Source organism: Hippoglossus stenolepis, chromosome 22, assembly GCF_022539355.2.
Source record: "Hippoglossus stenolepis isolate QCI-W04-F060 chromosome 22, HSTE1.2, whole genome shotgun sequence".
In the NCBI taxonomy this organism is placed as follows: Eukaryota; Metazoa; Chordata; class Actinopteri; order Pleuronectiformes; family Pleuronectidae; genus Hippoglossus; species Hippoglossus stenolepis.
In genome coordinates, this window is record NC_061504.1 from 15,498,603 (window position 1) to 15,522,189 (window position 23,587).

General features: G+C 43.3%; 1 protein-coding gene across 3 annotated transcripts; it reads right to left on the bottom strand.

Annotated features, from left to right (window-relative positions):
- Positions 1–45: 45 nt before the first annotated feature.
- On the bottom strand, positions 46–20,348 carry LOC118101499 (liprin-beta-1). 3 transcript variants are annotated; one of them, XM_035147364.2, is made up of 26 exons: positions 20,181–20,348; positions 14,671–14,753; positions 12,834–13,039; positions 11,613–11,693; positions 10,907–11,020; positions 10,684–10,794; positions 9,363–9,455; positions 7,725–7,824; positions 6,671–6,732; positions 6,522–6,588; positions 5,725–5,843; positions 5,420–5,490; positions 5,026–5,053; positions 4,554–4,707; positions 4,395–4,427; positions 3,598–3,733; positions 3,389–3,511; positions 2,962–3,112; positions 2,702–2,813; positions 2,524–2,612; positions 2,291–2,413; positions 2,077–2,202; positions 1,475–1,663; positions 1,177–1,335; positions 1,036–1,101; positions 46–967 (listed from the first exon to the last, which is right to left on the bottom strand). In XM_035147364.2, the coding sequence occupies exons 2-26, from the start codon at positions 14,735–14,737 to the stop codon at positions 875–877; spliced, it is 2,673 nt and encodes an 890-aa protein (XP_035003255.1). In that variant the 5' UTR covers positions 14,738–14,753; positions 20,181–20,348; the 3' UTR covers positions 46–874. The 3 variants fall into 3 exon arrangements, with proteins under 3 accessions (XP_035003255.1, XP_047194461.1, XP_035003256.1); XM_047338505.1 differs by lacking the exon at positions 20,181–20,348 and adding an exon at positions 18,871–19,135; XM_035147365.2 differs by lacking the exon at positions 4,395–4,427 and having other exon boundaries at positions 20,181–20,346.
- Between the last annotated feature and the right edge of the window lie 3,239 nt (positions 20,349–23,587).

The window sequence follows — 23,587 nt, forward strand, 5'->3', positions numbered from 1 at the left end:
GGGATATGTAGTGAGTGATGTTAATAAGAGTAAAGACAAAGAAAATAGATTTTTTCATTTTTATTAGCAAAAATTGAAAAACAACATAGAAGAAGAAAACATTTGGTGAATTTCTTTATAGAAACAAAGACTTTGGTTTTGAACAGTTTCATGTTGAAGATTAAAACCACTCACATCCGTCTGGTAAACATGAAGCTAAACGTTTATTTATCTTTACCCCAAATTCTAATAGTGATTTTACGTTTTTGTGGTGAACAATATTCAAAGTGAGCTTTATTTTTTGATACGGACGTGAGTGATTTTCATCTCCTAACCTTGTTTCCTGGTGAGAAAGCAAATACACAAGTTTCTCACAATGTTATAAAACGTGTGTTGTGGTGTCTGACCACAACACACGTTTGAGTTTTCAGATTTGTCTCAACCTTAATACTGTGTGTGTGTGATGCTGATGTTTAAACAGTGTCCTGGATGATACAAGTGGAAACAACTACTTTAAAACACGTCGAACCCGACACTCTTTAAAAAGAGAGACAAATCTAAACAGTTTGACGTCAATCCTTTGAATTAACTTTAAAAAAGTTAACGTACCACAACAATCATTTGACTGCAGTTGTGGACAAACACTCGAGTGAGATTTCTTTAAAATAAGACAAACATCTTAAAGTTAACTCACTGACTACTAGAGTAATAAAAATAAATGCAGGCACATTAATGCAAACCTTGAATTTGAAGTTCATGCATTATAACTGACACAGCTTCAATAAATATCAGAGACTAACTGAACATCACTGTGAAAAGGTCTCACGTGGTCGTTATCTGGGACGTTTGAGGACGACGTCGCCACAGAATTGTTCTTTTGAACCAAAGTTCAGCTTCACGCGTTGGAGCTGTCGTGTGTTTCTGCTGCGTCGACGTCTGGATGACAGACGGAGGTTTCCTGGAAGAACCCGTCGCCCTTCAGCATGTTCTGAAACACAAGCCTCAGGTCAGTGCATCGCTCTTCAGCCAACTCGCTGCAGCAGCTCAGACTCTCACCGTCAGGTTGTTGATTCCCTCGGAAAACGCTCCGATCTGCCGCACTGTCCCCTCGGAGTCTTCCATCTGCCACACAGCACACAGAGATATGTCAAGAAGAAGTTTGATAGGGAACAGAAGCAGGAGTGTTGATCTCTGTACCTGTTCCAGGTGGTCCAGGTGGTCCTCGTAGATCCGGACCCCCGTCTGGAAGCTGCTGCTTTTGGGCATTTCCACGTTCATGGGGCAGACGTACTCCTCGTTGTCGTCCTGACGTTTCCTCCTCAGAGTTCCAAACCCACCGAACGACATCCGGCGAGGCTGAGAGTGAAACAGACGGTGTCACATGTTCAAGAGGTTTATTCTTTGTCTTGTTGTTCTGTGTTTGAATGCACTTATTGTAAAAGCATCAGCTAAATGAAATGTAAAGTAGCCACGGTGGCAGACGGGGATTCGTTACCTTGACCTTGGCGGTGGCGCTGAGGACGGTGTAGTCTGGGTTTTCCAGACAGTCCTGTTTGAGCCGCTGAGCCTCCGAGCCGACGAGCAGGTGGAAGTGTGTGGCCAGGTGGCGTCTCAGCAGGGTTTTGTTGGGGGGGATGTTGAGCAGGAGAGCGAGAGCTTCCACATTGAAGCGCGGCTCCAGCACCTGGAGAGCACAGAGATATCAGAGGAAACATCATCATCGGTCTGAAGGGAGGAAAGTATTTTTGATGCTGTTGTCGTGCTCACATCACGTGAGAGAGAACTTCAGTCTCTAGTTGTGACTCATCTTAGATGTTGGATTGTTTAAACATCAGGACGATGATGCAGCTGATCGGGGACTTATTGTGCCTGATGAAAGTTTGATGTTGTATTGGAAAATTAAATAAACCAATAAACTAATACAGAGCCAATCAATTGTCCCTATTTTCTCTTCTTGGTTCGCTGAAGTTATTTTTGTTGCCTTATTTTTGTTTTTTCAAATTTGTTCCGACGATTATCCATTTATAGAATTGGATTTGTGAATTAATATAATTGTATCTAAACGATCATCTGATCCTGGAGCTGTGACTCGCTCACCATCAGTCCTCCATGAACGCCGCTGCCTCTCAGGTTCGGAGCGTACTCGGCCAGGTCCACCGATCGGAGCCACTCCATCACTCGGTGGTTCGTCCACTGGGAGATCTCAGCCGGAGTCATGTTGTTCTGGACGAGGGAATCAAAATATAGATTTTAAATAAGTACAAATACATATTTTCAAATAGGAAACACGATGTGGTGTCTGGAGTGATACCTCGTCGGACGGTCGTCGCCTGAGGCAGTTTGCTTCGTAGGAGTTGAGGCGGAGGACCTGAATGGCTCGTTTGATGCCGAGGTGATGGAGAACGCTGCCGACCTTCAGAGACAACAAGTCCTCCTGCGAACAAACACCACAGAGTCACCACACAGACACGTCCCCTGTGGTCAGTATATTAACAGCTCCACTGCAGTGTGACGAGGCTTGAAAAGGCGGCGGCGGCGGCTCACCACTGTCATGTGGTCCAGCATCCGTCCGTCAACACGAGCCTCATCGAAGTGACTCTTGTACTGCGGGAGGCCGATGTCATCCAGCCATCCTGAAACAAAGAAACACAGCGTGTGTTGAATCTGAATGAAAAGGTCGTGGCTGACAGGCAACAGGTACTGTGGATGATGTGTCACTGACTGGTCACCCAGTTGTGGTCCAGTTTGCCCTTCAGGTCGTCCTCATCTGAGCCGAGCGCCTGTAGAGCCAGCTGCAGCTTCTTCCTGTGGAGAGGCTGCCTGATGCCCAGCTCCTGATCAGAGGAGGAAACAGGAAACATCCGTCACAGGAAACCAGCGGAGCATCTCTTCTCTTTGCCCTCGTTCCAATCGTGAAGAAACATTCAAACACAGAGTTTCTGGAGGTTAAAACTTCAGCCTGATTAGGATGTTTCTCCCTACCTTCTCCACGTCGTGCTGTGACGCCTGCAGCAGCGTTTGCCCTGATTTGATCCAGTTCTGACCCTGAGCAGCGTATAACCCGAGGCCTTGTTCGTGCAGCCACTCGTAAACTTCCTCTTTGCTCCAGCGGGAGAAAGGAACATCGACAGCACTGAGCAGAAGAGAGAACATCGACGAGAGGAAAATGAAGGATTACAGTCACTTAGAAAAAAGTAAACTTTACCTGATGACGACCAGCAGATAATATATTTCTGTCTTTATATTTAAAAAAATAAAATAGTATATAATCTAATAATCTTGTTCCAGATGGCAACAATGAAATTACAACATTTCCCAGAATCCCGTTGTTTCTATAAACTCTTAACTCTTGTTCTCGCCTGTCAAGTGTTTTGAAAAGACGCCTGATGTGAATTATGTCGACTCTTACTTGTGTTTAGCTTCTCGCGACCACCCGAGTCGGGGTCCGGCTGTGGCTCTGACTCCTCCCCTCCTGAACTCCATCTCCGCTGCGTCGTCGAGGTTGAAGGAGGTGGAGTGACTCCTCTTCAGCCTGCAGGAGTGAAATCAACATCACAGTATAAACATGATGAATATGAAGAGAATCCTCCGACGTTACTGAAAACACTCCAGTGTTACCTGCCAAAGAATTTCATGAAGCCTTTCGACTTCTTTTTGGTTTCTGGTGAGGACGCCAGGGGAGGTGCATTGTGGGATTTCTGTGGAGGAACGCCGGCCAAGTCCAGGTGATCTGTGCCTTTACGTTCCGTCTCAGCTGGAGAAATAACAACATGGACATTATTCATGTATATGATACGAGATGTGACATCCCACCACCACTCAGAACCGAGGGTTTACTACATCACAGCTGAGGTCAGCCATTCAGAGAACCAGTTAGTCACCACAACACAACCAGTACGGACGGTTCACGACTTCACGGACACGTACGATCACAGCGGCTTCATTGCAGATGGTTTATGACGTCGTGGATCAGGGACAGCTGGATGATTTCAGACAAGAAGAAACTAGAAAAACAAGGATTCCCAACTTTTCATGGAGGGATAATTTCACCTCTTGAGGCTCATTGCAAAACGCGATGAGGCATCACAAGAAAAGAAAAAAGGTTGGGAAACATTGGTTTGTCCATCGTAGGACAGAGTGACACTGAGTTCATGACCAGAAAGTGATAATGTGATAACGTGGTGTCTGAATAGTGGGAGAGATGAGTTCCAGTTTGGGGAAATTGGAAAATTCATGTGACCGCCAACTCAATTTTACAGTCAGCTCTAAATAGCAGCTTCTAATGTGAACGTCCGTCTCTCATCAGACAGTTTTCTGATCATATTTCAGTGTCAGTCGGTCCTTCAGGTGCATCCAGCTGTATCATCCAGAGCAGCCATACTGCAGGCCCACAAGGCCACTCTGCTCTACTGTACCTAACACAGGTGCACTGGAGCTCCGGCTGCGATCTTCACAATTTACAGAGGCATGGAAGAAACATCAGAATCAGCAATGAAACACTTTGAAATGACCAAAAATCAATGTGACGATAATACAAGAGGATTAAAAACAGGCACAGGTTTGTTTCAGCTCACCGAGGTTGGAGGTGCTGGCCGCCTGCTTCCCTCCTCGCAGCTTCAGGAATCCTCGACCAAAAGAGGAGCGACTCTTCTTGGAACCAAACGCCTGTTCACTGCTGGTGTTTGATTTGCTGGGGGGGAGGGAACCAGCTGCTGCTCGGTTTATCGTCTAGGAGGGAAAATACAGGACGGAAGATAAGATGAAGCCAAAGATACAAGATTTCACTTTTAAATCCAAGCAGGAAAAGAGAGGAAGGTAAAAGTTGAGTTGCTCCATTCAACCACTAGGTGTCAGCGCAGGACTAAGTGCAGGACATGTGATGGTTCATGTGAATTCTCTGAAACCAGCAGGAATCACATGGATCGTTTACGCTCAACATTCAAAAAGGTCAAGAGAAGACACGTCTGAATGTTTGAGCTTTGAGTGAAGACGTGATTTAATCAGGCAGATGTCTGACTGGAGACTCAACGTGTGACGGAGTCTTACCTGGTCACTGCTGCTGGTCACGGTCGAGCTGAAACAACAAGAAGAAGATCGAGTCAAGAACACGTGACTCACGAGTCTTGAACTCTTTTAAATGTGAAACTGTTGACTAATATGGAGGTTAAACAGAGAAAATAATTATAAATAAAATAAATCTGAAACATTTTATTAAAACCAGAAATTGATCAGGGAATGAGAATAACAAAAAACGGTTTCACTGACTAGAATAACTTTTTTTTAGTTTTTGATTTACAAAATAATAAAAATCTGAAAATGAAAAGTTTTGTTTCTTCAAGGCCGACTGTGAACTTTTAGAAAGTCTGTCAATTTGTATTCTATTCTAAATAAAGCAACATGTAGTGAAAAATGATTAGATATGAAATCAGGTGAGTTTTACCTTTGCGTCTGTAACTGTCGTTCTCTGTCCAGCTCGTTCATCTCAGACAACACAGCGATACACGGAACTGACTGAGACGGGAGGCAGACAGAAAAAAGATAGGGTTAATTTAACATTTGTATTCCAGGGAGCAAAACATTTAGCCCAACAAATAAAAAACTTGAACAGAAGCTCTGGATTCCACAGAGAAACAATTTTCAGAGTGGGAGGTTGGGATTGAGTTGTTTTGATTTGTTTTTTCTGAAAGGAAGTGGAGAGTCTGGGGTTCATCCTGTGTGAATTGTTTTGACAGAGGTTGTGTTTACCTCGCCAAAGCTCCTTCCTGCCTCCCCCTCCAACGCCAGCGTGACCTGCTCCACCTCCATGGACACAGGAACCGAGGGATCATCTGGGATATCGTCATAGTCGTCTTCCTTCGACTTCTCTGAGGGAGGACAGAGAGGACAGAGAGGACGGTCAGCTGGGATGTGGGGGAGACTTAGACAAACTGTTTGAGTCTCGCCATTAATCTTCTTTATTTTATTATACTCAAAGATGGTTTACTGGAGATGAGCAGGATATGAAAACATGATCTTCTCAGAAACAAAATGTTCTTTCTCAAGGGTTTTATTCTTGATATTAGTTAGAGGTGAGTTGGTACCAAAATAACTAGTGAACCATAAAGTATTTTCTATTATTGATAATCTGCAATATACTTTTTAAAGTAATGAATGAAGGCATTCGTCTAAAATGCTGCAAAACTCTGAAGAGACGCGTCAGTTTCCCAGAGCTCAAGGTTACTTCTTCAAATGTCTTGCTTTGTCCAAATAAACGGTTAAATGGTCAAATTATTAATTTACAAGAAAATATAAAAAGAGAAAAGCTGCAAATTATCACAATGAAGAAGCTGGAATCGCAAAATATTTGAGAGTTTTGTACTCGATTAAATAATTGAGAAAGAATTTTCTGTTTACGGGCGGAGATCTCAAGAATAAAGATGTTTTGGCGACTTGATCTCAACACAAAGTGAAGTTGCAACAGAGGAGTTGAATACTGATGTAATGACATAAATGCACATGTTAAATTAGTATGTGTTTAGATGATGAGTCACATTTAAACGCACCTTTATCGAGCTCCTGCACTTCCTTGCACTTAGTTAGCGACTCCTCCAGCTCTTTAATCCGTCTCTCCTGAGGATAAACATGATGGAATTACAGTAAAGTCTGTTTTGATCAAATCAGCTGCTCATGACAACATCACGTGACACTTTACCTTCTGGTCGTTGGCGGACGTCAGCGTCTCCAACACCCTCCTCACCTTCAACATTTCTGTATCTGGACACAAGATAATAAACAAACAGAAATAATGAAGCCTCTGACGCTCAGCGTGTCGACCTCAGTGCGTCGGTCACCTTCTGTGGGTTTTAATGAGAAATGCTGCACAATTAAAAACATCCAACACTCGGTAGTTCAACCCAAACGAAGTTCATCTTTTTTTAAACTTTAAGTTCTGATTTTATCTTCTTTAAAAGCTGCACCAATTAATATTATTCATAATTTATTCAGCTTCTTATATCAGGTTTGTTTTTCTGCTTTTATTACTTTTGTTCTGTCTCAGTTTTCTAATCGCCGGCTAGAAAAGAGATTATTTTCCAAATCTTGGACTTGGATAATATTGCTCAATCTGCTGGATGCGTAAATAGACTTTCTTTATAAGGTGATAACATGTCAATGCAGTGTTAAAGCTCGTTTCTGTACCCAAATACAAGTGGTCAAGAGCTAAACACAGAGTTTCTAACTGAGTCTTGTTCAGAGTTTAAGTTATTTCAAAAATCATAATATGTGGTTGCAGTTAGATTATTAAATCAGGACGTTTGTTTGATGCTGTTTGTGTCTGAAGGACGTCAGGTTAAACTGTCCAGTGTTTACACGTAGACCAGAATACGAGTCTCTGCTTTGAATAAATGGAATTCCTCCTCCACCGTCAGAGAAGATAAGATAAAGACAGCAGAGGGTGGAAGTACAACAGTCATGTGTTTGGTATGGAGCCTCCGCACAAGAACACTGACAAGGATTTAGGTAAAACAAAATGAGTTTGGAGCGTCTGTGAGATGTTAGATAGTAAAATAAATAATTAACTGAGGACTCGGGATGAACGTAAGAAACCGTTGTTGCTTCAGGAAAGCTGCTGGAGGGGGGGTGGTGTTTTTAGGAATGTGAAATGTCTATTTCTCTAATCTTCATAACCCCTTGTATGATATTGGAGTTGAGCCGCATGAAACAGTTTAAGAAACTTCCAGACAATTGATAATAAAAACAACTCCCACCTCCATCTCCTCCCTCCACCTTCAGCCGGCCCTCGTCCCTCAGCCTCCGCAGCTCCAGCTCTCGCTCGTCCAGCTGCTTCTGTAGAAGCTGCAGCTCGTCCTGCGACAGACGACAGAATAAATCATTGCTCTCTCGTCACTTTGTGAATCAGACTCTGACAGACGGACAGAATAAATTTAGTCTGGGTTTTTCAGTTTTAACTAGGCTTTTATTTCTTCCATTCCCATCATCCTTAGCTGCACTTTGTGTTTCGTGCTGATTGGCACATAATCGAATGCTAACACTCTAAACTAAGCTGATGAACCTGGTAAGTATTAAACCTCCTAAACATCAGCATGTCCGCCCCGTCACTGTGAGCATGTTAGCACGTAGCTCAAAGCATCACTGTGCCGACAGAGCTGGAGTCAGTCAGTCTGTCTGTGTCAACTCACTGAACTCGTTTCAAACCCAGAGTTCCTTCAGAGACGTTTCGCAGAACGCAGTGAAGGAAATGTCATGTGTATAATCAGTGAAATGACCTTTGACCTGACATTAGTAGGAATTAGTCTGTAGGTCAGTGATGTATTTTAACTCTTTGTTCTCTGTTTATACACTAAGGGGGGGGAATTGTGAGATATATACACACACACACACACATACATTTCTGGTTGTTAAATACTAACACCTGAAAATGCATATCACGTGACCATTTGTGTGTAAATGTAAACAGGAAGCAGTTTGTCTTCTCTGCAATTTGTTGCCTAGTAACAGAAAAAACTACGAACGAGAAGAGAAATAGTAAAAAGTGGAAGATGATTGATTTCTAAGACGATCTGGTTCTGTTAGTGACAGCGAGTGTTTTCGCCTTCACCCAAAGCAGGTGCCTGTGTCATCCATTTCTAAACGTCTCAGCTTCTTTCCACTCATACAACACAGCTCTGGAGTTTTTCCCATCTGAAACTGGGTCGGCAGTATTTTCAAAGTTCTCCATCTTGGGTGCTCGACAACTCCAGTGGGAGTGGGAGTGAGATTCAGTGCAGGCTCACGCTGTTCACTACATCTGTAATCTAGATTCTAGTCTTCTAATCTAGAACATGTTCGGCATGCAGAACAGTGGACACACTGGAAAACAGGACAGACACAAACTGTCCCTGCAAACAGAAGGTTAAAAGATTAATTTGGAATCACGGAGATGTACCAGTTTCCCCTTCACAAGTGGAGGAACACATTGTGATTGTAAATTTGAACCTGGTACAAATCTGGAGCCACTACAGGTGGAAGCACTTACAGCAAGTGTGTGGTGAGAGTCAGGAAAGCAGAGTGCAGCAGTGGAGGAAGGTTTAGAGGATCTTAAGGGCCAGAGACAGGAAGAGGACAAGCAGGAGATTAAACCTTGTTCACCTCGGCTCCAGTGAACCGCTCAGTGTTCCACTTTGGACGCTTGACAGGTTAGCATGTTGCGGGAAGATGTTAAATTTACAAAAGAGAGAGAGAGAGAGAGAGAGAGAGAGAAGGGGGGAGGATGGAAACAGGGAGGAATGAGCAGAGAAACAAAGTCACGATTGGAGGGAAAGAAATCACAAGGTTTTCAATAAGTAATGAAGCATTTTTAAAAAAGGAGAAAAATCGATTCTGACCTGTGAACTACAAACACTCACTTTGGTAACTTTGAGTTTCTTCTCACACTGCAGCCGTTCGTTCTCCATGTCAGTCACCCTGAACCGCAGGTCCGTTACTTCCTGGTACAGGCCCTGAGGAAGAGGAAAGAATTCACATCACCCAGTGGACTTGGAGAGTAACCTACACCGGGGAGGTTTGTGGAGACTGCGCGGGGGAGATGTCTGATAATAAAACTTTTTAAGAACAAGGGGGGGGGTAGAATTCCTGCCAAAGGCACCAAACTTTATTTTCAGACGGACGTCCCACTGGAGAGAATCTGAGAAGCTCATGGAGAAGAATCTAAATAAGAAGCGTCGTGGTCAGTTACAGCGTGGGAGAACAATCAGTACAGATATTAAGATCCTACTTTCACCCCATTAAACACTTGAGGATTTTAAAGCCACATTGTTTTCCCCACATTAATTTATAGGATTATGTCAAAGGCCCAGTTCAGACCTGGTGTTAACATCTGTCCTGAGACATTCACTCCTCCTTTCACACTCTAACGTGTCTCCTGTGACCACTTGTGATCCGATCGCACTCTCCTTGCTCGATATGCAAATAAACACGTTCGTCATTTCTGTTCAGGAAGAACAAAGGTATGTTGCTTTTACCCAGTCTGAGATAATAGAAGTGTCTGTTGTCAATATATCTTCCGATAAACACAAATAATTGATTGTATATGAATGTAATAATGATCACATATGGACACACACATGTATATGGCGTGAACAGGATTTTGTATAGTAAGCTGCACTGACTCCAGCAGCTTGTTCTGTTTTGAAGAAGTAGTGAGTTTTCCATTTTGTCAATTAGGCTCTAATGTTTAAATAAATACAGCGATCACAACGGGTCGGCAATGCTTAGATGGGATTAACGTAAACTTTCTATAATGGAGGCTCAATGGAAACTACAATAATTATGAACAGTTGCAGAAAAAAAAAAATCCCCTGAAGCTTTTTACTGCCTGGAAAGTCCACATAATATTCTCCAAATGTATATGTTCCTGCTGGTGGACAGAATGTATGGAAACTGTTAGAGAGGGGGAGGACAGGGTGGGAGGTATGGATGGGTGGGGGGGGGGGTTCGGGCAGGAAGCAGCTGCCGGAGCACACGAGGAGTTTAAGCCTCTTTTGTAAACGTTGAAGAAGTTCACCCTGCACCACATGACAGCTCCGGGTCGTCCAGCCGAGTGAGACGAACCTTTGTGACTCAAAAACAATAACTGGGCGGCCGCCAGGATTCAGACATGGAACGTGGTGCAGGTGCAAACTGAGAACATCGCTCCATCTCTGCTCTATTTCACAGGCGACAGTCTACCTCATGGTCCCTGTGGTCTCGCTCCACAGTCGTTAGCTTCAGCTTCAGACTTGACACCTCGGTCATCAGCTCCAGCTTCTGGGTCTCCAGCGCCGATCGGTTCAGCAGCTCCTGTAGAGCCAGAGGGAAACTTTAGGATATTTACAGATTTACAGAAGCTCGAGAAAACTGGGTGTTGATTTCCATTCATCTCGATTTCACATTTGAAGTATTGACTTCGTACCAGTTGAAGAAGCTCCTCAGTAGCATTGAGTTTCTCCCGGTGATGATCAAGACAAGAGTCAAGGTCTCGAATCTTTTCGCCCTGCACCTCCACCTGGTCTGTCAGAACACTGACCTGCACAGTGAGGAGACATCTTTTATTATCAGCTTTTTATATTCTACTTCTTTCACATGAGATTTCTGTTATGTCATATTAAAACACAGATTAACTGGGTTTTTTGGCAATTAAAGTCTGAATAATCTAATTCTAACATTATTTACTTATGAATACATAATTTTATTAAGTATTAATTTGGTTGGAATCAAGCTTTCAAGGATATTAATGATTTCCACAATGAGTCACTGTCATGACCCAAAATAGATGCAATGGCACAAAAATTATGTTTAATAGTTGCAGTACTTTATGGAAACTTTTTCACTGCTGCCAAGAATATTAAAAAAGGTGCTAATTTGGTTAATACTGAACAAACTTTACATTTAAATGGAATCCAGATGGTTTGAATCTATGCAGCAGGTTTGAATGTTATTAGGAAACTATGTTAAGTTCTTTATAAAAGGGTCACATGGTGTCGCTGTGGGTTGATGTCAGCATTAAACACGAATCCTTTGTTCATATTTCTTAAAATCTGTTGAGTATTTCTTTGAAACGATGAGACAAAAACAAGACTCGGCCCCTTTGACAGAGCTCATCACACAAACTTGTTTACCTGGAGAATAAGACACTCTTTGTCACTCTCCAGCCGCGACAGACGATCTTGGTTCAGTGCGTCTGCGCCGAGTCCGTTGGCCTGAAATCAGAAATAGCACAAGTTGATTTGAGAGAGTTCATGAAAGAAAAGCAGAGTGGAGGCCTCCAGCTGTCATGTTGAAATACGAATCTGGCTAAAGAGGCCAAAACTAAATACCCTTCACCCTTGAGCCACATAGATCTCGTAGAATATTGTACAACTACATCCTCTAACCTTTGTGACAGTGAACTCACAGGGTTTCCCCCTGGAAGGAAAAAACAACCGATTTGACTTTTCCAGAAAGCATGCGAGGGTCAGTCACTGTTCTCACATGGAAGTTATTTGAAAAATTGAATCAAAAGCAAACTGCACGCTCGAATATCACACGTGGAGAGACGAGAGTGCGTGAGGGAAGAAAAACAAAGAGCCTCGAGTTTAAGAAGATGGAAAGTATTTTCAGCCGGACGCCTATAGAAAGTCTCATCACTCACTCGGCACGTCATAACAGCACTCGCACAATAAACAGAGTCACTGTATGGGCAGTGGAACACGATCAAGAGATGCAAAGCAGATCAGAGAATAACTCAAACCAGGTGACGTCTAAAAACTGCACTGTGCAAACTTACAGCTCATTATCCTGCTGAGCTGCAGAGACAGATATAAAAGTGAGTTTCTCGTTTTTTTTTTGTTAAATCAACTTTGACTGTTATGATTCATGATGATGTTCGCCCTCTGTGGTGAATGACAAGAGGAATCAGAGAAACCATTTTTTAAATCATTGCCTCAGTTTGTGTGTCTTGGCCGGGTCTGATTAGTATCCGGCCTGGAGAGTAAAAGCCTCCAGGAGACAGTGGAGGTGGAATGAAACCCGAAGACTCAAACAAGCGGAGGAGGCGGTTTGAGATTCACACTATCCAGATGTTGGGTACAAAGGTAAAAATGCATATAGGAGGCGTATATATTTAAACTTCTTGAATACACATTGATCTGTATGCAAGGACAGATTTGAACCGTACTTCTACTCTTACAAATACATATCAACCCAGTACTGTAACTACAATCTTATTGGTTTTGTTTTGAAAGAGACAAAAAAAAACAAATTCAGGACTTTTTCTTTGACAGTATTTTTTGCTGTATCACTTTTCCTGCAGCCACCCACACCCAAAAAACACCGAAAGCTATAAAGGCCTTTATTATTACCATCCCTCCGTGCAGCCACTCTGCCAACCCCTCTGCGGTGGAATCGGGGATCTGACAGCGCAGGTTGTCCCTCTCCTCGTTGTCCATGAGCTCCAGTGCCGCCCGCAGGTCCTCAAGGAGGTGCAGCACCCGGAGGCCCCCCATGAAAGGTGAGGTGGGCGACTGGCAGTCGAAGAGCCCGTTGGAGTAATCCATCGCCTTGGAGCCTTGGGAAGCGCGGATGGAAGAAAGTGACTATTTCACAATATCATAAAAACAGTGAGGTTGTGGAATCACAGTCTCTCATTAGTGTGGTATGAAAGTCATAATGAAAATCTAATGTGTTGGGTTCTCACAGACAAGATGGCAGACTATGACTAACGAGAAGAATTTATGACCGAAGCTGGTTGATCTGTGGTTGTGGTGGAGAAAACAGGGACAAGTCGAAGCTGTAAATTTTACCATTTGTGCAAATGTATGTTTACTTCTTTCTTCTGAACTCCAAGTTGTGTGGATGTCGTTTAACAAAAGGGTCCGAAACATAACACAACTGAAAACTCACAACTGATGCATGTGGGTTTGATTTAGACATCATTGAATGCAGAAGCAGAAGCCTGATTCCCACAGTAAATATACATGGGTACAGACACACACTGAAGTGTTTGCATGTGAACATCTCTGCTTGTTCTCACTTACTGATTCACAGAAATGCAAAAGAATTAACATCAGACATCACTGTGCAAATCGTAGGTCTTTAATGGCATCTCCTGTGTATCATGCATGAAATTGGAATGAATAAAACAATGTAAACACTAAAACCTGATATTAAATCCTTTTAATATTTTCATTTAAGAAGCATTTTGGCCTCTGAGTGACCATTTTGTTTTCCAAATAGCTCTGAATGTTTCACTCTGAAGACACTGAGCTGAGTTTATCTGTAATTTTACTCCAACACGACCAAGTTTAAGGAAAATAACAGGACAGCAACTATATCTAGCCACTTGTTGGTTCTCTCCACAGACATAATGGGCGAGCACATGATCCAATAAGGCATCATATGACAGTATAATTGAATAATGACAATTACATTTTCTCCTGTATGCGCTGAAAACACATTTTCTGATATTCTTGGAACAAGCAGCAGCAGCAGCGTGTTGACTGAACTCGAGAGCACAATGTTCCCATCGTGTGCTTGGGACCACTTCGCACCATCTATCATGTGACTGGAACCTCAGCCGTGATGAAGATGTCCAGTGGTAACAAAGAGGGAGCTAAGTGAATTAATATCCAAACAATCACGGTACTGCACACAGTAGCGAGGGACTGGGGCTCGATGATGGCTGTGGTTTCTGTGGAAACAGTGGGGACTCGGCATCATGTGATCAGCCGCCGTGCTCCTATTGGAAAGGTCAGCGCTATAATTACACACATCGGCGGAAAAGTAGGGGACTCTGACGCTGGAGCCTGCTCTGCTCATCTGCTGCAGCACAAGTATACAGCGGGTGGCCAAAAGTTCCAGAGCAGGAGTTCGTCTTCCAAACTCTCAGAGCTTGAATAATCATTAGCTTCCGTCACTGCTGGGACAATGGAAACTTTCTTTCCTCGTGGTTGGGACAGAAAGAGCCAGTGACGAGGGATCCAGCAGCACCATTTTGTACTACTTATGTATATTCAGGAGGATTGCATTAAACTTCAGGAGGGAGAGAAGGGCACATTTTGTTGCCGTCCACTGGAAGCAGAATTTCCAGCTTGCAATGAAATGACTTCCAGATGTGGCCGGACCCCACAGTATATACCATGCCCACCACCTCAAGTGCTGTGGCCAGGTCTTAAAGTGTACAGTGTGCAGTGCGGTTACCTGCTATGATCCCATCCATCTGCTCCAGGGCAGCTGCCAACATGTCACTGGCATCGGACATCATCATCTTCGCTTCAATGAATCTGCAGAAGAGAAGGAGGCAGGTTTTTAAAAGAAGGAGATGAGAGGGAAAAAGAGAAAGAAGACTCATAAACAATCTGCCAAAGACAATATATCAAAGAACAGAGAGTTTCCCAAAATTTACAGTAGCAAACTAATGGACGTCTGCAACAGCAGGGAAATGGTTTTCTCTGCTGACGAGCTTTTTGCAAATTAAACTAGTAAACTAACCTTATTTATGGAAACTACACAAAAACAGAAAACAAAAAAAAGTTCCTTCTTTGTCTTGTGTGACTGTAAACTGAATATATTTGGACTCCTGGGGTTTAAATGTGAAGACATCAGTCAATACTGAAAACAGTTGTCACTCTATTCCCTCTTATTCTTTATTGTTCACTGTATTAACTTGCTCCTACGCAAGCATCACTTTCAAACTACAAAGCCTGCTTCTATGTTTTTCACATTTCCATGGGAAAAAAGTTTAACAGGGTTATCGCTAATCATGTTGTGATACTAGCGCACATTCTTCCCTCTCCCCTGGCTGCTGCATCAAATTAACCCTGCACTTTGTGTCACAATAACCCGGCTGCTTGAGAGACAAAAAACAAAAGTGATCCCCGGGGCTTTTTTTACCCAGCAGGCCTCACTTCCGGCGGCGGAGCAATCATGGGTTGCTTGTGGGCAGAGCCCCCGTCTGGAATAATGACACCATTCTCCCAGGGGTCTCAGGCGCTCGTAGCATCGGCATGTTTGGCATCTCAAACTTCCACAACAAAGTTGGACGGTTTCCCCATGACCGCTTCAAACACCCGTCACATGTCTCTACTTCACTTTGCAACGAGCACTTATCACCTCAAATGGAATCTGATTTGCTGAGGTTGAAGACAGTGTGGAGTTTGTGTGGATACAGCAGCTAAAACCCAGAACTAACAACATAAAAACAGAGGCTCTGCTTGTTCAGACGTCCCATGGTAGGAGACTGGGGGGGGGCAGGGTCTGCAGACTTAATTTCCTCCCTCTCCGGGGTCACAGTGTCACACCTAGCAGGGTAAGAAACGGGCATGACGAGGGTAATTAAACCAATGGTGGGGGGGTGGGGTCTGCAGTTAAGACAATGGGGCCTTTAAGTTCTCCGTCGCCTTAATTCCACAGAATCAGGAGCAAGTTTCTTTTCCAAACTACATGCACGCTCCTGCAAAGCTCCATCAACATATCCGAATAGATCGTGAACTGAATACTGGTCATGCACGTGCACACGAGACATTTAAAGCCAAAGACCACGCTCAAGAAAATATCAAAATAAAACAACTCGCTTTCCAATTATATTTTACAGTTCCCATGGGGGGGGTTCCAGGGCGGAGGAAAGCCACAGATGCGACATCTTACTACTGATTCGTTTTCCTCCACAGGTATTTCCGGAGAATGATGGAAAAGCATCAGTCACCCTCAACAGGGTGGAAGCTGTATTTGCTCAGCTGCTTTCACCCGGAGAGAGAAATCTACAGCTTCTCCAAAATGTTTGTTGTGAATTCAAATGTTTTCTATCTCAGTGTGAATGCTCACAACAACAAATGGCAGGAAGAGAGGAAAACCAGTGTGAGCCATCATATGCTCCATTCAGCCATCCTGCATACAGGGTCTCTGCAGGTTAAGTTAAGAGACAGAGACATTTTGCACATCTTATCACATGAAACACTTAAAACCTGAGGAGAGGAGCCCACAGACGAGGGTCCACGTGATGAAGAGTGAAGTAATCATGATTGATGACGCCACCGCGGAGGAGTGAGCGCCACGCACATTCCTGAGCAGGTTAGTTCTCCCAAAAACAAAACACTGACGCCTGGTACCAACATCTCCATCGACCTCTGTGACCCCCCCCACCTCACACACACACACTCACAATCCAGCCAGGACTTAATACATGAGGCTATTTCTCTAATTGTCAACACTGACAACCAGGCAACAAACGTGAAAACAACAAAGAGTCACCCACAGGACAACGCTCAAACTAACTTAAATATATAACTTAAATAAAAGGCATCAATGGTCTAAATATTAAATATCTGACTGCAGTAATATTTACACATTTTAGATGAATCTGTTCGAGAGTCAAACTTGATTTATTCTAATGATGTGAGTTTGTTTTAACTTTAACCAGATGGTGAGGACATGGTATGGAAAAGATACAGAGGGGGAGGGACACAGACACACACTCTGCTGCTGCCTCAGACAGTCGTGCTTCAGCTGTGATGCAGATGTGTATCTCAGATGAACCCAAAGTAGTAACAGCAGGAGCATTCAGCAGCCGAGAGGCACAGTCACACAATTAGTAGGAGTAATAAGCGTTTAGAGTTACAGCGAGTAACTTCTGATGTGAACGACGCCGAGCAACCTCCAGTAATCTGTAAGAGGCTTTAAATACAGCTGCTGACAGGTTTTAAATTAAATTCTCATAGTATTCATTACACCACACAGCATCTTGAGATGTTTGTTGTGCTGCTTCTTCTCTTAAACCACCGGCCTCCAGTGGCATTTGATCGATGTACAGTTTGCCAATGGGGCCCGATATTAAAAGTCCGATCTCATTACTGCATCCGGCCAAGCCAACAGCACATCTGTGTTTTCATTTGGAAATCTGAGCTTTCCAAGTTGCAGAGATATCAGTCGACCTTTATTGGATTTGGAGGGAATTACAAAAACTGCCCAAAAAGTTTATATTAAAAAAAAACTGCTCAAACACAACAGTGCCTCGTATTTTGATCTGATTTGAAGTTAGATCAGTGAAACTTTATCAACTATCAGTAGTATTATAAAGAGCGATGATGGCAGTCAGTGAAGCCTAGAAGCAAGTAGTGAATCTAAATCGTAGATGATCGATTTAACTGACACATCATGTCACCTCACACAGTTTCAGAAGCAGGAGTTAAAATGGACATGAATCCAGTCAGAGACCTTTGGAAGTCGGTGCCACGTGAAATCCAGCCTCCAGTCAAACACCCGGCCCTTGTTTACACATCCCCATGAGAGATGGTGGAGTGGACCTTTAGTCTGGGCTGCTGTGAGGTCAGACTGTTTGACAGAAACAACAGCTCAGGCTTTAAACTGCTGCTTTATTTCCTCACTGCAGCAGCAGCAGCGGCAGCAGCAGCATCGAGACACTGCACAAACAAGTCTTTGTCTTTCACAGACTCACATGGCAGCTCTGCCACACTGATCCCTAGTTATTGCAGATTTTTCCACGTGGCTCCGACTACATCATAGTCAGAAAATCACACTGGAGCGCGCGGGGGGAAAGAGGATGATGGAAAAGGGGAGAGAGGAAGCCAAGAAAAACAGCCCTTTCTGCTTTTGTTATAAAGATTCACGCATAAAAGCATGAAATCTTAGTCATGTTCAAAAAGGCATCAGAAGTAAAAAATACTGCAGAGTTAAATGAGTTTTACACGAATGAGCTGAAAAGCGTAAACAGGCCTTGAAACGGAGGCATCAACCAAACTCAGGAAGACCTTCACTCTGCTGTCAGGAAGCGTTTCCTGGCACATTCATGCCAAAAAATATCTTCCTCTTTTAGTCCGAAACTGCCACTTCCCAGTGATCCCAGCACCGACCCCACTAACAGCTCCAAACGTCCAACTCTAAAAGCCAGATTCAACCTTCCTCAAGTTAGGGAGGAACTTACAGCTCAACCCTGATCTTTAATAATGTTCCTGCAAAAACAAAACCGTTTTAATCTAATTTCAGAAGTGTGCAAACATCCCAGTATAGCTCACGACTTTCCAGTGACACCTCCCTTCACTCAAAACACAGCAGCCAGGGAAGTTCAGTGCCAAGAATGTCAGGAATGTAAATGTCAAGGAAAGAAAAAGGTGCACGAGATGGAAAAAGTGCTCAAATGTCAAATATAGTGGAAAACAAAAATCTAAAAAGCGATATTACAGCAGGATAAGTTTGGCACAAACACACGCCTGCAGCCTGAGCCAGGAGATTACATTTATTTACCAAGTGTTTTATTATTCTCATTTTCCCACTGTAACATTAAATATAGCTGTGCAAGCAAATATCCACCAGCACGGATTCCCCCGCGCTGTGGACCATTAGCTGTGTAAAGTGTGGCGGAGGATACAAATATGGTTATATTACCGGAGAGGGAAATAAAAATCCTTTTGTTTTCACTTTCTGTGCCTGGAAGCCCGGACCCCACCAGCAGACATATTGAGGGGTGGAGGGCGGCCAGCAGGTCGGCCAGCGCCTCGGGGACGAGGTTTTTCCTGAACGACTCGGTGCCGCAGAGGTTTCAACCCAAAACAAAAAGCTGCACAAGCCTGAGACTGATAAAAAAGAAAGAAAGAAAAGCCGACTCTGGAGCAGAAGCAGATTTAAACTGCTGCCTGCTACCGTCTCCTCTGGAGTCACTGATGCTGGGACTCAAACCCGGGTTCACCACGATGACTCACTTCTTGGCTTCGACCTTAACGGACACGCGTGCTGCATGAATCAGCTCTGGTTCAATTCGGATACTGCGGAAAATACACCAGGTCGGGGATCTGCTAGTACGTGAATACATGTACTGATCCAATACCACGTGTTTAAAGTGTATTAAGATGTTTTCAGACTAGCACTTAACTCCGGATAATATCCCGGGGCTGTGTTGGAAAAACGCAAATGTCCGAGTCAATTGCAGTGGACATTCTTAGGAGCACCCCCCCCGAGTGAGCCCATGTGAGAAAACACTTGGGGATGAGGTCAAACGTCGGATGGGGACAGTTGCGTAATTGTAGATTTATTAATTTGTTTTCCTTTTCAGTTGCGACTCCCAAAACTAGATAATTAGGGGCCGAGGCCAAACAACAACGATAGCTACCATTACTTCCACATATCTGTTCAAATACATCGTACGAGTTATTTATCAAATGCATAACTCGATATCAGCCAATGTGCAAAGGCTAGGTATCGATATCAGGACGGGGGAGAAAGATATCGGGAACATCTCTGGTTAAATAAAAAAAACAAACATAACAAAGTAAGAATAATTCAACATATTGAAAAGATTATGTCCACATCTGAGGATAATTAAAAATTAAATCCTTTCTCTACAACTGATGTGAATTTAGAAGTTTGTACTCTGTATATTTTCTTTGCCTTTCTTGAACAGTGTACGTAAAATAAACCATAAATTATGAAACAGACACTTTTGGATTTTGGGGTTGAATATAAAATAACTTAAATCACCACAAACACTGAGCAAATTGTAAAAACCCATTAAAATAAGTTTTAAGTGACACATTAAAACAAGTTGACTGTACATAAAGAGCTAAGTTAAGACGTTAGCTAACAAAAACACGTTAACAGTGCGTAAAGTTAAGCTAGCGAAGCCAAAACAAGCGTTAAACTAACTGCGTTGGAAAGCGACGGGAAAAACAAACTTTTGTCGGAAACTTGGTGAAACTCACGGTTTTTTCTTCGCAGGAACTTCAGTGAATATGTCCGGAGCGCGTCGGTGCGGCCGCTGCGAGCTGAGTCCGACGCAGCGTCATGGCCCACGAGCAACTTCTCATTGAAATAAAACCGAGACTCGAGTTTTCATCCAAACTAAAGACGCGCAGGAGCGAAGTCAAGCTGACGTGAGAGCGAGCCACGCGACGGGAAGTCCCGCGTGAGCTTCAAAATAAAAGGAGTGAGAAGAATATATGTAATTTCACCCCTTCTCCATAAGTCATTAATTCATAATTATCTTATACTATATATGAAATGTGTTGGCCTCATCACCCAGATTATTACAACACTATCTGTATGATTAATGACAGTTTAAAAACTCTGATAATAACAACTCTATCAGCAATTGAGTAGTATTAGCAATAATCATTTCTAATATGGACAATATCATAATATTATGAATAATCTATGATATTAAACATGTATTTTATTTGGAATTGTACATACTATTATGATGAAATCATTCTTTTTTAATTTAGGTGGCAGGTCTTAAACTTTATATTAATCTTCACACACACCCAGCACCAACACCCGGAGTCTGACAGAAGAACAAGACGAATACAGGAGAGGATAGAAACATATGGATGAGAACTGTGACAGTACAAACAACATGTGACAGTGTTAAGAGCACCAGGAGGAACAAGAGAAGAACCTGAGAAGTGACATAAGTAGTTTGTAAAAGATGTGAGTATGAAGTGACTCCACATGTCAACACACTGAGAGCAAATCAAACTCTCTTTTAAATGTTCACTCCAGTGTTTTAATGATCACATGTTTGTCAGAGACTCTGAGATAGTGAAGAGAAAGCTGAGACAGTAAAAACCAGCAGGGGGCGTTAGAGATGTGCTGCTGATGTGAGAGACAACAGTTCAGTGTCTCTTGTGAAGGAGCCTTGACTTTATCACCCAGTGCAACAAGTGCATGTGCTGAAGTCATGATATAACACAGTGTCCCTGAGTCTGTCCTCCTGACTGAAGGAAACACAGCTGCAGTCACTTACTGATCCCTGAGAAAACAAGGAGATAATATCAGAGAAGCCTTTTGTGGCACATGTGTGTTCTGGCGTTTCTACACGATGTCTGACATCCTGGATATATTTAATTTGCACATATCGGTTCTTTGATTTCATTCCAATATCAACATAGTGCAATCTGATAGCAGTCGCACAAAAAGACACTCAGCAGAAGTATAACTCTACAGCCACAGTCACAGTTTAATCATAAACCTTATGAAAAATAACTATGAAGAAGAAGAAAACACAAATTCAAACAAATTCACAGAACTTGAATAGAAGTTTAGAGAAAATGTAAATATAAATGCATTGTTAATTCTGTAAAATAAAAGTTTTATATTGCAATTAGTGATTCATTTTGTATTTTTTACAACCTCTTTCGGTCGTATATATATAATTTTTCGAGTGCAGCTCTTGCTGTTGATGAAGTCCTGAGGTTATGCTGCGGAAATTTTTTAATCTGTCACTGTGGCTCCGTGAAGTGTTGAGCTAATCAAGCACAATCTCTGGAGACTTAAATGAAAATGCACTGATTATGTACCCACCACCATGCGGATGGAGGGGTGGGTGAAGTGTCTGAGTCCACAAACTGGCGACCACTTCTTCATATGTAAAAAAAACAACAGAAGAAAAACATGAAATGTCTCCATCCTGCTCCTGTGGTGTCATCAAGTGTCCGTAAGCCACCACATTCGAATTCGACTTGAAACAGCCTCATTTACATTGTATTTTTAGCCCTTTAAATCCCAAAGCATCCAATCATTCAGCAAAGTAGTTTTAGTGGCCATGGTAACCTTGTTGCCTGGAATAACCCTCACACCCCTGTAGCATTTTTTTTATTTCTTTGTGTGAAACAACCCCAGACGGACCCAGCTGAAGTATTGTCAAGTTGTTCTGGTGGAAGCTGGAGGGGGACGCTCCAGGCTGAGGTCAAGCGCTCCCGTCGGTGCACTTAAATGGATGTGGGTTCGAGAAATGTCCAGCCGTGCAAATAGAAATCATAATTCACGTCCGGAGTCACCTGCCGGCCCTCCGACACGTCGAGCTGTACACGTGAAGCAGTCGACCTCACAGCGGGAGCTCACACCACAACACATCTACAGACTCTCACGATCAATGAGCAACAACAATACTAAAAATAATCCTTTATTTTGGTTGTATTTTCCAGAGAGATATTGTTGAACGTGTATGGAGGACAGCCGGGGTCGGCCATTCGGCACTTGACCCTTCGCTGTGCCGTTATTGTCAGAACAAGCAGAAAGTCTAATAAAACTGTAAAGGCTCAGTGGAGGCTGGAGCCTGAATAGAAAGCATGTGGACACATACAGTAAATCCACTTTTCACTCTCTTTGCCCTCTTTGTTGCTGCAGCCTTTTATGTGACATCTTACTCGTTGCTTCTCCTGCAGAAACGTCCACTTCTCCCTCGAGGTAAATGGAACAAACACGTTAACCCTCGAGCAGTTTAAAAATCGCTTTATATCCCAAGCTGTGATTGTGATGATTTGTTCTGATGCATCTCGCAATCTTCAGCCCAAACCAGTAAAAAACTCAGTGACCATGATAAGGAGCATTCGAAGTGACACGACTCGAACTCTTGGGATTTGCTGAGATCGATGTTGAAAGGAGGAGCGATCTCTTCATTAAGGGGATGAGCTGAGGGAAACAGACGCCGAGACGGTTTTTTATTTCATCAGCTCTCCTGCTGATGAGATGCAGGAGATCACGTTCCTTTTTTTATTTCTTTATTTCTCATGCAACGCTCCAGACAGGAGTGATAATTAAGGAGATGAAAGCTCAGGTGGCAGGGTCCCCGAGGGTCCTGACCACCCTCCCTCCCGGTGACGGGTTCAAACCCAAGGCCTAATGTACACGCGCTCGCTAAAGTGGAATTCATCACCTCACTTCAAAGCATCTGTACCGCTCTCGTTTCCCAACCAATCTCACCCCAAAGGGATAATTATCATTCCTCCGATTTTCCAGATTCAGCCACTGAGTGATTTGCTTGGTGAGCATTCATCCAGCGTGCGTTACATATATGCAGTTGCACACAGAGCAGGTGGGATTTACTTGGCTAATCTCGTGTGACAACTGATTTACATACTGTGACAAGACACTAGCAACCGTCACCACTGACTGCAGGCACGGAGCGCGCCGCATTTCTATTCCTAGGCTGCGGAAAAGGAGTCATTCAGCCACGCATGCCACACGGACGCCCACCCTTCTGCCTCTTAAGTGCAAGTTGTGCTAACAAAGACGGGAACACGCTGCAAATAGCTTTGTCCATCAGCCGCGGAGAACCTCCTGACATCCCGTAATTATTCCTTGGAGACTAACAATAAAGCAGCGGCGG